The sequence below is a fragment of the Megalobrama amblycephala genome, linkage group LG11 (genome assembly GCF_018812025.1).
Source record: "Megalobrama amblycephala isolate DHTTF-2021 linkage group LG11, ASM1881202v1, whole genome shotgun sequence".
NCBI lineage: Eukaryota > Metazoa > Chordata > Actinopteri > Cypriniformes > Xenocyprididae > Megalobrama > Megalobrama amblycephala.
In genome coordinates, this window is record NC_063054.1 from 38,488,256 (window position 1) to 38,502,200 (window position 13,945).

A 13,945-nucleotide genomic window follows, 5' to 3' on the forward strand; every position below is an offset into this window, starting at 1 on the left:
GACGAGAAGATACGAGAAAAGACAAAAAGATACGAGAAGAGATGAGAAGATACGAGAAAATGCGAGAAAAGAGAAGAAAAAGAAGAGACGAGAAGATACGAGAAAAGACAAAAAGATACGAGAAGAGATGAGAAGAGACAAGAGACGAGAAGATACGAGAAAAGACAAAAAGATACGAGAAGAGATGAGAAGAGACAAGAGACGAGAAGATAGGAGAAAAGACAAAAAGATACGAGAAGAGATGAGAAGAGACAAGAGACGAGAAGATACGAGAAAAGACGAGAAGAGACAAGACAAGAGACGAGAAGATACGAGAAAAGACGAGAAGAGACAAGACAAGAGACGAGAAGATACGAGAAAAGACAAAAAGATACGAGAAGAGATGAGAAGATACGAGAAAATGCGAGAAAAGAGAAGAAAAAGAAGAGACGAGAAGATACGAGAAAAGACAAAAAGATACGAGAAGAGATGAGAAGAGACAAGAGACGAGAAGATATGAGAAAAGACAAAAAGATACGAGAAGAGATGAGAAGAGACAAGAGACGAGAAGATAGGAGAAAAGACAAAAAGATACGAGAAGAGATGAGAAGAGACAAGAGACGAGAAGATACGAGAAAAGACAAAAAGATACGAGAAGAGATGAGAAGAGACAAGAGATGAGAAGATACGAGAAAAGACGAGAAGAGACAAGACAAGAGACGAGAAGATACGAGAAAAGATGAGAAGATACGAGAAGAAACGAGAAAAAAAGAGAAGATACGAGAAGAAACGAGAAGAGACAAGACAAAAGATGAGAAGATACGAGAAAAGATGAGAAGATACAAGAAAAGACAAAAAGATACGAGAAGAGATGAGAAGAGACAAGACAAGAGATGACAAGATACGAGAAAAGATAAGAAGAAATGAGAAAAGGTGAGAAAAGAGAAGAAAAAGAAGAGACGAGAAGATATGAGAAAAGACGAGAAGAGACGAGACAGGAAAAGGACAAGAAAAAACAAAAAAAGATGAGAAGAAATGAGAAAAGAGAAGAAAAAGAAGAGACGAGAAGATATGAAAAAAGACGAGAAGAGACGAGACAGGAGAAAGACGAGAAAATACAAAAAAAGATGAGAAGAGACGAGAAAATACAAGAAGAGACGAGAAGAGACTAGACAAAAGAAAAGATGAGAAGATATGAGACAAGAGAAGATACTAGACAAGAAGATGAGAAGATACGAGAAAAGACGAGAAAAGAGAAGAAAAAGAAGAGACGAAAAGATATGAGAAAAGATGAGAAGAGACGAGACAGAAGACGAGAAAATACAAAAAAGATGAGAAGATACGAGAAAAGGCGAGAAAAGACGAGACAGGAGAAAGACGAGAAGATACGAGAAAAGACGAGACAGGAGAAAGACGAGAAGATACGAGAAAAGACGAGACAGGAGAAAGACGAGAAGATACGAGAAAAGACGAGAAGAGATGAGACAGGAGAAAGACGAGAAAATACAAAAAAAGATGAGAAGATATGAGAAAATACGAGAAAAGACGAGAAAAGACAAGAAGAGGCGAGACAAGAGAAGAGATGAGAAGATACGAGAATAGACAAGAAGATATGAGAAGAGACAAGACAAGAGAAAAGACGAGAAGATATGAGACAAGAGAAGATACTAGACAAGAAGATGAGAAGATACGAGAACAGACGAGACAAAGATTATTCCCACACAGAAAAAAAAAAAAATGAGATCAACAATAAACAATGTGTTTGTACGAGTCGATAATGCTGAAAACTGCAGCACAGCTCGAATTTCAGAGGTGGAGAAACTGGTTATGGTTTCCAATTATGATATACAAAGTGACACACACATTATATAACTCTAAAATATTCAATTTAAAATAGAAAGTCAAGTAAATTTTGATGTCAGGTGAAGGAGGCTAAAAAAGCACAAAACTACATATCACAACGATTACATGATGCAAGAGTGTTTGAAGAAGCGCCGCTGAGAGCCTGATGAGACAGTCTTTCTGTTATCCTCATTAACTGCGGTGAGTGTCTGCTAGTGGTCACCAGAGCTGATGAAGATTGGAAAACCAACTGAGCAAAGCATCCTGGGAAATCACCTCCAAATTCCCTCTAATAACCGATCCATAAGCCACCCGCCGGTCTTCAGGACAGGTCCAGCAGGGCTAGACGGGTTCAGAGGGACTGTGATTGCTTTCTGTGGCGCAAGCGGCTCACCGGTGAAACGGATTGGGGTTTATTGCAGAATCTCATCCTGATTTCTGAGAATAACGATCTGCCTGAACAGTGACACACTGAAATATCACAGAGTTTAAACTGAATTCACATGGAATTTCCATGATTATAATTAGCCTCAAAAGTCACATGACAATTAATTAATGAGAAATGAATATAACATTTAAACGTTCAAATGTTTTGAATCCATTGATTTCAACAGGGATGTATAAATGATAAATAAGAATAATTTAATTGAAAATTGAGAAATAAAGCCAACTTTAAAACTCACTAAGAGACATTAGTGCTCGTCCCCTGTAACGGCAGCTCGTGCCGCTTCTCTCGTTTTAATCCGAAGCGTTTCTCTTCGGCAAACCTCTGGTTTAATGGAACTGTCCATCTCGTCGACGGCACACGGGCACATTTACAGAGACGGGCGATGGGTGACGCGCTGACAAAGACGAAAGCAGCCCGACACAATTTTTCATGTTTCAGCGCTGAAGGTGTTTAGAGCCTCTGCGTCCAAAGCAGCAATTTCAATGCTAAATAACAATCAAGGCTACAGTGCGCTAAAAATACCGGCGCTGGCAGCGGCCCATCAATTACGCTCGGCCCCCGGGGACAGCTTTAGCATTTCTCCAGAGGAACGGCACCTTTCAGCAAGATTCTCCAGCTAATGAAAAACACATAGCGAAGGCACGGTAAGGCCGGAGAAAAGGGCGAATGTTTAAAACAGCAGCAGGAGGAACCAGTGACATTCAGACTTTACATTTCATATTCCTGAAACAGCATTTATACAGCCCTGATTTACATCTTAAACATGCAAGAAACCAGCCAGTCTCAGAACCGGTCCATGACATTTTATGCATTATCACACTCTCTTTCAACATGAAACAGCGTTTGCAAATCATTTCTGAGTTTGTGATCTGACATGGTAACCAAACCGTTTGAGTCACAGCATCATGGATGTCATATTATAGTTTATAGAAGATATGAGAAGATACAAGATGAGAAGAGAGAAGATACAAGAACAGAAGATATGAGAAAAGAGAAGATACAAGAGGAGAAAAATAATACGAGAAGAGACGAGAAGAGAAAATACAAGAGAAGAGAAGAGAAGAGAAGAGAAGAGAAGAGAAGAGAAGAGAGGAGAAGAGAAGAGAAGAGAAGAGAAGAGAAGAGAAGAGAAGAGAAGAGAAGAGAAGAGAAGAGAACATATGAGAAGAGACCAGATGAGTTGGTACAAAAAGAGAAGATATGAGAAGAGACGAGATGAGATGATATGAGAAGATACAAGAAGAGATGATATGAGAAGAGAAGAGAGAAGATACAAGAAGATATGAGAAGAGAAGATGAGTTGAGATGATAAAAGAAGATATGAGAAGAGACGAAATGAGATGATATGAGAAGATACGAGACAAGATGAGATGAGAGAAGAGAAGAGACAAGAAGAGAAGGTACAAGACAAGAAGATACGAGAAATGAGAAGATATGATAAGGAGAAGATACGAGAAGAGAAGATATGAGAAGAGACGAGATGAGATTATACGAGAAGAGAGGAGAAGAGAAGAGAAGAGAAGAGAAGAGAAGAGAAGAGAAGAGAAGAGAAGAGAAGAGAAGAGAAGAGAAGAGAGAAGATACAAGAAGATATGAGAAGATGAGATGAGATGATACGAGAAGATATGAGAAGATACAAGATGAGAAAAGAGAAGATACAAAAGGAGAAAAATAATACGAGAAGAGACGAGAAGAGAAAATACAAGAAGAGAAGAGAAGAGAAGAGAAGAGAGGAGAAGAGAAGAGAAGAGAAGAGAAGAGAAGAGAAGAGAAGAGAAGAGAAGAGAAGAGAAGAGAAGAGAAGAGAAGAGAAGAGAAGAGAAGAGAAGAGAGAAGATACAAGAAGATATGAGAAGATGAGATGAGATGATACGAGAAGATATGAGAAGATACAAGATGAGAAAAGAGAAGATACAAAAGGAGAAAAATAATACGAGAAGAGACGAGAAGAGAAAATACAAGAAGAGAAGAGAAGAGAAGAGAAGAGAAGAGAAGAGAAGAGAAGAGAAGAGAAGAGAAGAGAAGAGAAGAGAAGAGAAGAGACCAGATGAGTTGGTACAAAAAGAGAAGATATGAGAAGAGACGAAATGAGATGATATGAGAAGATACAAGAAGAGATGATATGAGAAGAGAAGAGAGAAGATACAAGAAGATATGAGAAGAGAAGATGAGTTGAGATGATAAAAGAAGATATGAGAAGAGACGAAATGAGATGATATGAGAAGATACGAGACAAGATGAGATGAGAGAAGAGAAGAGACAAGAAGTGAAGGTACAAGACAAGAAGATACGAGAAATGAGAAGATATGATAAGGAGAAGATACGAGAAGAGAAGATATGAGAAGAGACGAGATGAGATTATACGAGAAGAGAAGAGAAGAGAAGAGAAGAGAAGAGAAGAGAAGAGAAGAGAAGAGAAGAGAAGAGAAGAGAAGAGAGAAGATATGATAAGGAGAAGATACGAGAAGAGAAGATATGAGAAGATATGAGACAAGAAGATATGAGAAGAGACACGACAAGAAGGTACAAGACGAGAAGATACAAGAAATGAGAAGATATGATAAGGAGAAGATACAAGAAGAGAAGATACAAGAAGATATAATAATAGAGGATACAAGAAGAGAAGATATGAGAAGAGACGAGATGAGATGAGATGATACGAGAAGAAATGAGACAAGACGAGAAGATTTGAGAAGATACAAGAAGAGATGATGCGAGAAGAGAAGAGAGAAGATACAAGAAGATACGAGAAGATGAGATGAGATGATACAAGAAGATATGAGAAGAGACTAAACGAGTTGATATGAGAAGATACGAGACAAGATGAGATGAGAGAAGAGAAGAGACAAGAAGAGAAGGTACAAGATGAGAAGATAAAAGAAATTAGAAGATATGATAAGGAGAAGATACAAGAAGAGAAGATATGAGAAGAGACGAGACGAGATGAGATGATACTAGAAGAGATGAGACAAGAAGAGAAGATATGAGAAGATACAAGAAGAGAAGAGAAGAGAAGAGAAGAGAAGAGAAGAGAAGAGAAGAGAAGAGAAGAGAAGAGAAGAAATGAGATGATATGATATGAGAAGAGAAGAGACAAGATAAGATGAGAGAAGAGAAGAGACAAGAAGAGAAGATATGAGAAGATACGAGATAATTCTCACACAGGAAAAATATCAGATGAACAATGTCTTTGTACAAGTCAATAATGCTGAAAACTGCAGCACAGCTCGAATTTCAGAGGTGGAGAAATTGGTTATACTTTGCAATTATGATATATAATATGATATACACATTATATAAATATTATAAAATATTCTATTTAAAAAAGTTAGCCGAGTCAGTTTTGATATCAGGTGATGAAGGTGAAGGAGACTTTCAATTATATTTTATTTTTATATATTTTCGTCTTGTTTTCCACTACAAATATATATGTAATATTCCTAAATGAACATACATTTACTTAAGAAGCAAATTCACTTAAGATATAAAATCTTGTTTTCTGGAAAAAAAGAAAGAAAATCATCACAATGAAATATTACACAGCCTTAGTTGCCAAGATATAAAACTACCAGTCATACGGCAACTCAAACCAGAGCGGTTCCTTTATTACTGAAGGTCTCAGATTCTGGTCAGGTCTATCAAACAACTTGTGGAAATCTTCTCTTTTCTATCTACAGACTCTATTTCAGAGTGCAAACACAATCCCAGCATTCTGCTCCACACGTTTCCAAGTCTACCTGGACTTGTGAAATGGAAACGATGGGTAAGTGAAGGCAGACGGCCTTGGAGACAAACCGCTGACAAAAATTGCCATCAAACGCTCCAGCTGGACTCTGAATACTGGATGTGGGTCTTTTGGGTTCGGATGATGTTCTGTTCTGGATCACTACAGCACCGGAGAATCTGGGACACTCGTTTGAACCTCATTAACATGCCTGGATCATATTCACAGCAAAATCATGCCAAAAAAATAAATAAATAAATAGAAATCGTATTTTGCATAAAGTAAAAAACTTCTGCTTCTCAGATGTTTCACCAAAGAAAAAGATTTGCTCTCCACATTTATTTTACAGCTCTAGACTCTTACAGGATGATGACTAGTGACTCATTCGCATCCATTCGCATTATCCCAGCTAACAGGGAACGTTCTCAGAACCTTCCCAGGTGAAAAAAAGTATGTTTCTATAATGTACTTAAAGTGCTCTGCTTTCGTGCACTAATTTTGTACTTAATATACAAAAAATTCTTCTTTAGTACTTCTTAAGATCATCTTAAGAACATCTAAGTGTACTCAACTGTGCTATTTCGAAATATGAATTAAAATGTGCTTTTAATATACTATCTCTGTATTTAAAAAAAATATTTAGTTACCACTTGTAGTACACTATGGGTTCAAATGTACTATAAGTAGTATCTAAATACATTTTTTAAACATAGAATGTTAAAAGCATATTTTAGTTCATATTTCATGGTGTCTCAAAATAGCACAGTTGAGTACACTTAGATGCTCTTAAGATGATCTTAAGAAGTACTAAAGAAGAATTTTTAGTATATTAAGTACAAAATTTGTGCACGAAAACAGAGCACTTTAAGTACATTATAGAAATGTACTGGTTTGGCTAATGTTCTAGCAGTCTTCTCTCAAACAAACATTCTACAGTAATGTTAATAGAACGTTCGTTCAAGTTATCAGGTCTTTTTAGAATGTTCTCAAGACATTAGCACAAAAACATTATTCATATATCGTTCATGGAAAATTTTTTCTGAATCATTTTTTCTGAGAACATTCAAAAGTAACGTTCCCATAATGTTCCCTTAACGTTCACATAGCCAGAATAATCAGAAATAATGTTTTCATAACTTAATGGGAAGATTAGCAAAATGTTCTTAGAACATATATGTGTTAGCACAAGACATTTAGCAGAAACATCTGAGATGAACTCACAGTAGACGTCCACCCTGATGGACTTGATGGCCGGTGAACCCAGTCCGTTCTCGGCCTTGCAGTAATACCGTCCACCCTGATGTCTCTGGATCTTCGCGATGTGAAGGGTTTCGTTGAATACGCTGGAGTCCTGGAACCGGTCCGAAACGCTGCCTGCAGTCTTGGTCCATCGAATCTACATGAGAAAGAAAAACCTCTTAAATCTCTAATCGCACCATTTCACCCGTTGCTCACCATTCAAAACTTCAACACAAGTATGATACACTTAGCAAACACCACAGATTAAGTTTTTTACTGGTCAATTTGGAGATTTTGCTCTGTTCTGCTTCCATAATATGTCTTCTTTCAGACTAGTGGAAAGAAAACATTTAAATACACATTTAAGAGTTTATTTTATTGCACTTTATCTATTTGCGCCTGTACATTTCAATTACAGTTCCTATCCTTAAAAGTTTTTATCTCCACTTCAGCAGAACTTACACACACCAAATTTTACAGTTTTATTCCTGTCTATATTCTGAAGGTTTTTACTGAGGGGTTTGTTCATATACCATTCACCTGATATTTATTCAACATTTTATTCCTAAAAACACTTTTTTTTCTGTCTGTTGACAGTATTTTCTGAATTATGAAGTGATAAAAAGAGATTTCCAAAAACCCCCTCTGTAAAAACCTTTAACTATAATATGCCAACAAAATCATACAGGAATTTTGAATGTTCAGATTTATTTTCTGGAAATTAGTGCATATTTAATTAGTGCCTCATTTGCATATATACACATAACATGTCATAAAACTTGTAATACAAAACAATTGTCTTAATGCACTGTGAAAAGGTGATATCTACAGGTATTAGCTAACATTTTTTACCCTATTTACCTGTGGTTTCTTGCCTTAAAAGATTTTGGACCCTTATAATAAATACAAATGTAGCAGAAATAATTGACTATTTTGCACATCTCTTTACACAACCCAGCAGCATATCTATAAACCACACACACTCGACGTACTGCATCAAAACTCTGCTTGTTTGTCAGAAGAAATCTGGAACGCAGGTCTGAAATAAACACGGATGTACAAGCTGATGCACCAATAAAACTTCATTGACCCGACCTTGAAAGTAATGAATCATGCTGTGAATTAAACTAGCTGTAGATGCTTTTTGCTTTAGTCACAAGTGTTTTTAACAACTACTTTAGCAGTGGAAAGCTCAATACATTTCAAGAGCATTGATGAGATTTGTGAGAAACTTAATAACTGAATATCCTAAAAACCATTTGGTTCCAGGATGGTTTTTTGTTTTGTTTTTTTAAATGCAATAGTTCTCCATCCTCAAATCAACTCACATTTCTGACATTCCCTTGTGAAAATGAAGTACACTTTAGCATACTTTTAAAAAGAAGTCTTATTATGGAAGTAACATACTTTAAAAGAATTTACTTAAGTGTGAACTGAATGTAATGTTTTCAGACACTTAACTGCATGTGATTTACAATTAAATGAAATATATTATAGTTTAAATTTACATTCAATGCAAAATAAGAGTGCTTTTTGACCACTTAAGTAGCACTTAAGTACATCTTTATATGTAATTTCATAATTCTGTTGTATTTGAAATATATTTAGAGTACTGCCAAATGTACAGACAAACATGGTAAATTAAAATATACTTTAATGACATTTTTTATTGAAACTTGTATATGAATATATTTGGAATGATGAAGTTGCAATTTAGTACATTTTATATATATTAACTTATGTAATATCAAATAACATACTACAGTTAAAATTCTAATCAACGTGCTTTAGTATGTCAGCATGTCAACAAGCACGACAAAAGATTATTAAAACATGAAAGCAGTTTAAAGCAAAACTTAATTTAAAATTATTGCAAAGTAAATTTTTTAAAAGTGTACTTTCATGAAAGTGTACTCTCTTTAAGTGCACATTTATTACGTTATTATATTACATGCAAGTACAGTTTTTTAAAACTCTACCCTTAAGATTTAACGTACACTACAAGTGCACAAGGGTTTTGTTCCGTTTAAGTCGCATCTTCCCGCTGTGTGTGTGAGAATGGATGTTGTGTGGCACTATATGTCACAGTCACTCGTTTGTCAAACAAATGCCAGCGTGAGTCCTCTGGGAGCCCCTCCTCGCCATTTTCATCTTGACAATGCCAATGTCAATTTAGCTATGCTAAGACGTTGTGTGTTCTGTGGAGTCGAGCGGAGTGACAAGGTGAACAAATGCTGCCATTCGCTTTATTCCAGCATCATGTCCCAGACGGAACAGAGATTAACTGTCGTGTTCCTGTAGGAGCGAGGGGAGGATCGGATGGGGATTGAACGTCCCAGTCATGGGATCTTGGGAAAGTCATGACACGTAGAAGGAGGGCCTGTTTTTGTCAGTCTGTGTGCTTTGGGATGCCCAACTCATTACTCCTATAAATTTAACCTCTTGTTTATAGACTGTTCAAGATCAATAATCGTACAAACAAAGCATTGATGCATTAACATTTAGCACCATTCATAACTCGAGTATCAGGTATCTTATTCTGATTTTGATTTAAACAGAAGATAAAAGGTTGTGGGTGCAATAAGATCATGTTAATGTGAACTCTTACACAATATTTCAGTTTTAACCTTGAGCCAAATAATAAATACTGGATTCAGATTTATGAGAATGAGGTTTGCAGCAAATGTTGTTCTTTCGAACTTCATATTCATCAAAGAATCTTGAAAAATAACAATATGACTGTTTTCAATCATAAATGTTTCTTGAGCAGCAAATCATCATATTAGAATGATTTCTGAAGGATCATGTGACACTGAAGACTGGAGTAATGATGCTGAAAATTCAGCTTTGATCACATTAAACTTTACTACAGTATATATTCACATAGAAAATTGTAAACATTAAAAAAACTTTCCAACCCCAAACTATTTACTAGTTATTATTATATGTATCTTTTAGTGATTACATCACACAAAGTCAAGAATGTTAAACTTCACAACAAGTCCAAAATGATACTAAAAATCTCTTTAAACACATGGAGCTCTCCATGTGATCTCTGAAGACACGTGAGTATTTAACACACAACATCATGTTTCTGTGTGAAAGCCAGAGCCTGAGAGGACAGACAGACTCGAAATCCTCACTGTCGGCGCTTTGTGATTAATCTGACAGTTATTTCAAACCGAGGTGTTGCTATGAATATGAATCGAGTCGGTCGTGATCTCTGTGAGAAGATTCAACAAAGACGAGCTCTCTACCTTCAGCTTCAGAAACGGCAACAAAATAAAGCCCTGAAATTTACAGGTGCTTTTCAAAAGTGCTGAGAAACACTGAAATGATTCAAGGTAGAGGAACAATCTCAAGCCATATGAGTCTGAGGACAGTGTACTTTCAGACAGGCTAGTTAAAGAGGACCGATTATAGACCTTGATGTTGATTTTGTGCTCTAACAGGATTGAATGTTGATTATTTTGCAGCTCCTCTCTTCCCAGTCTGTCAGTAACGCTCTGTTTAGTTCCTGTCTCTATGAAGCCCCTCCTTCCGAAAAGCACAATGTGCTCTGATTGGTCGGCTGGAGCAGTGTGTTGTGATTGGTGTTTGGGAAATGCCCCGCCCCTTACCATAACCGCCAGTTTCTAACTAACTCAATCAGGCCCCGCCCCTTTATTATGCGCATGAATTGTTTAAATGAGGAATATTGTGAAGATTTAGGTGTTTCAGAAACACTGACACTGATACAGAGAATAATAATAAGCTCTTCATGCTCAAACAGCAACATTACACACTAAAGACAGATGAACGTGGATGAAAAGCATAATAGGTCCTGTTTAAGAAATAAATCAACCCGTGAGACTATTTCAGAGAGTTTCTGTTGATTTTAAGGAAATCTAGTATTAATATCCTCGTGTCATGTTGGCATTAGTGCTTATAATCCTCCATTTGTCGCTCGTCTCTCGGATTACGCCACCAGTCGAGCGAACGTCCCTCCGGACAGAAGATCTCGTTTACCCGCCGTAATGCCATCAGAAGCGCATTTGGCATACGGACGCCAGTTTTTCACTGCAAAAATGAGGTTCTTCCACAGTATCTCTGTCTTGTTTTCCAGCACAAATATGTAAACATTCTGAAACCAAGATACATTTACTGGAGGAGAGAAATGACTGAAGATATGAAGTCTTCTATCAAAATGAAGTGAGTTTGAGATGTTTTCTTATCCAGAGCGATTCCCAACACAGTTGTGAGCTTCTCCATTCATGAATCTTCACTTCTACTCGCACTATTGTTGAAATCTTTCAGTTGTCGTGTTTCAAAATGTCTCCAAACATGATGTGTGATCTGAGAATGTGACAGTGTTCATGTGAATGTCTCGTTTCCTTTCAGGAGCAACAATTAGTATCAACTCATCAAGTCTGCGAAAGTCTCATAATGATAAAGGAATAATTCACCATATGTGATGATTCTGTCATCATTTACTCATCCAAAACTATCTAACTTCCTTTCTTCAGTGGAAAAACTGACAAATTTCACATCATTGGCGTTCAGATTGGGATATTTATAATGAATGTTTAGGTGTTCATATCACACATTCTCAGTCTAAAAAACATGTCCTTCATATTGTAGTCAAGTACTTAAAGTTAGTAGTGTGTTGAAACTGGCGGTTATGGTATGAATATGAGGAAAATAATCAACATTCAATCTAGTAGAGCCCAAAAACAACATCAAGACTTCGTAACACTGCAGGGAGAGGGATATTAATGAAATGTTAAGACTCACTGCACTCCATAATAATAACTGTTATCTGTTTTCAGGTGCTTGAACTAGTTTAATAAATCAAAAGTTTCTCTCAGCAGAATAAAGGAAAATCAGTGCACAACTTCTCATTTTGGCCGCCGAGAATCTCCTGCAGTTTGGAACGACGTTCCCGGATCCGGAACATCAAGTTCAAAACCTGCCCGTGGCTGGACCGGAGCAGACATCTTAATGATTTGATTTCAAAGGAGACACGAGCAATCTTTGATCTCCCGTTTTAAAATTTTAATTAAGCGTCGGAGTGTCACACGTGTGAGATGAATTGTGGTCGGTGTGTCTCACTTACTCAACGGGCTTCACCTTTCCAACTGAAATATATAGGGATCAATACCTGCTATGTGTGACCGCACCACGCTGGAGTGGACAAATTAATGGGCTGTATATTGATCAAAGGGGAATTAAATATTAATTAGGGTGAATGGGCAGAGTCAATCCCCAGGACACCGACAAATCGCATTTCATTTATCCAATCCAGCAAACCGAGCTCGATGCAAAACAACCTCCGGTTTGAGGCTGCGGATGATTTTTTTTTCCTCTGCCGCTTCTAAATAAAGCACAACGTAAATAAATATTTGAGTAAGAAGGATTTCTTTAAAAGATCAAGCCAGAGAAATGGCCCAGATGGGACGACTGCTGCGTTCACCACAGAAATTACCATAATTACTGTACAAAATGGTAACATTCACATCTTTTCTACAAATCGACTTGACTGTTGCAATGTTATGAAATAAAAAACAAACAAAATGGCAGTGACAGATCTCTGACCCTTACATATTTCTGTCTGACATTTTCTATATTTTAGAATAAATAACTTGATCTTTACAAAAAAACACAGCTTGTTTAATTGCAAGGGTTAGAGAGAGAGAGAGGGTGATTAAATAGATAGATGACATAACATGCATAAAAAAAATAAGCAAATTAATAAATACATTCATACAATGAATAAATAAAAAAATAAATAAATGTATTGCATTACATAAAAATGCAAAAATGAAAAAAACATAATACATATATACATACAAAAATAAATAAAAAAAAGTAAAAATGCATTGTTACATACAATAAAATAAATAAATAGATATAAAAAATTAAAAATACGTACATACATACAGTAAATAAATAAATAGGTGGGTCATTGACGAACAAGTGTAAATGGAGATATAAATAATTTTGAACTTTTATTATGTGTTAACAATGAGTTTATGTGGTTTTTATAATCAATTAACACTGATTTTGTCATTTTTTTACAAGATGGATAAAATTTGTCACCAAAAGAGTCATTTGGTTTAACCAAAATTTCAGTTTTACCGAATGACAATATTTTCAAACAGTGATAACAGGCTGATATCTAGCAAAACGACAATCAAACATTTTATATTTAGTACAAGTTTTTACAATATTACCACATTTTCCAAGTTTTATAGCGGTTGCACCGAATGACGTATGAATGCGTATGATCAAGAGAAAACATGAATTTATCAAATAGTTAAGAGAGAGTTAGTTACTTTGCTTCACGACCATGTGGTCCTTTGCAGGTGTCTGAATGATGTCACATCCTGTCACATGATACTGACCACATGACTTGATCCAAAATGGTCCCTTTATATCGGTTACTCCGAATGACATCAATGAAATTCATTTTTCCGGACATTCTTTCTCATAACAAAGCAACGACTTCTACACATAATTTTAATATCATTTTGCACTATGTTGATATATGATGTTATAAAATCATGCCAGAATAAAAAAAACATACATTTATTACATTTTAAGATATTTTAATCACAAATGAACGGTTGGACGGTTAAACCGAATGACCTTTTGACACTTCAAAATCTTTAAAATATGTTGCAAAATATAATTAAAACCTTTTGGATTCAATAAAAGAGATCTAGTTGTACTAC

General features: G+C 36.0%; 1 protein-coding gene across 1 annotated transcript in view; it reads right to left on the reverse strand.

Moving 5' to 3' along the window:
* Positions 1-13,945, reverse strand: part of LOC125278596 (MAM domain-containing glycosylphosphatidylinositol anchor protein 2-like) — a 188,478-nt gene that overhangs the window by 124,660 nt on the left and 49,873 nt on the right. The window contains exon 3 of the mRNA XM_048207883.1: positions 7,215-7,389. Coding sequence (XP_048063840.1) covers positions 7,215-7,389 — 175 coding nt within the window. The remainder of the gene's footprint in view (positions 1-7,214; positions 7,390-13,945) is intronic.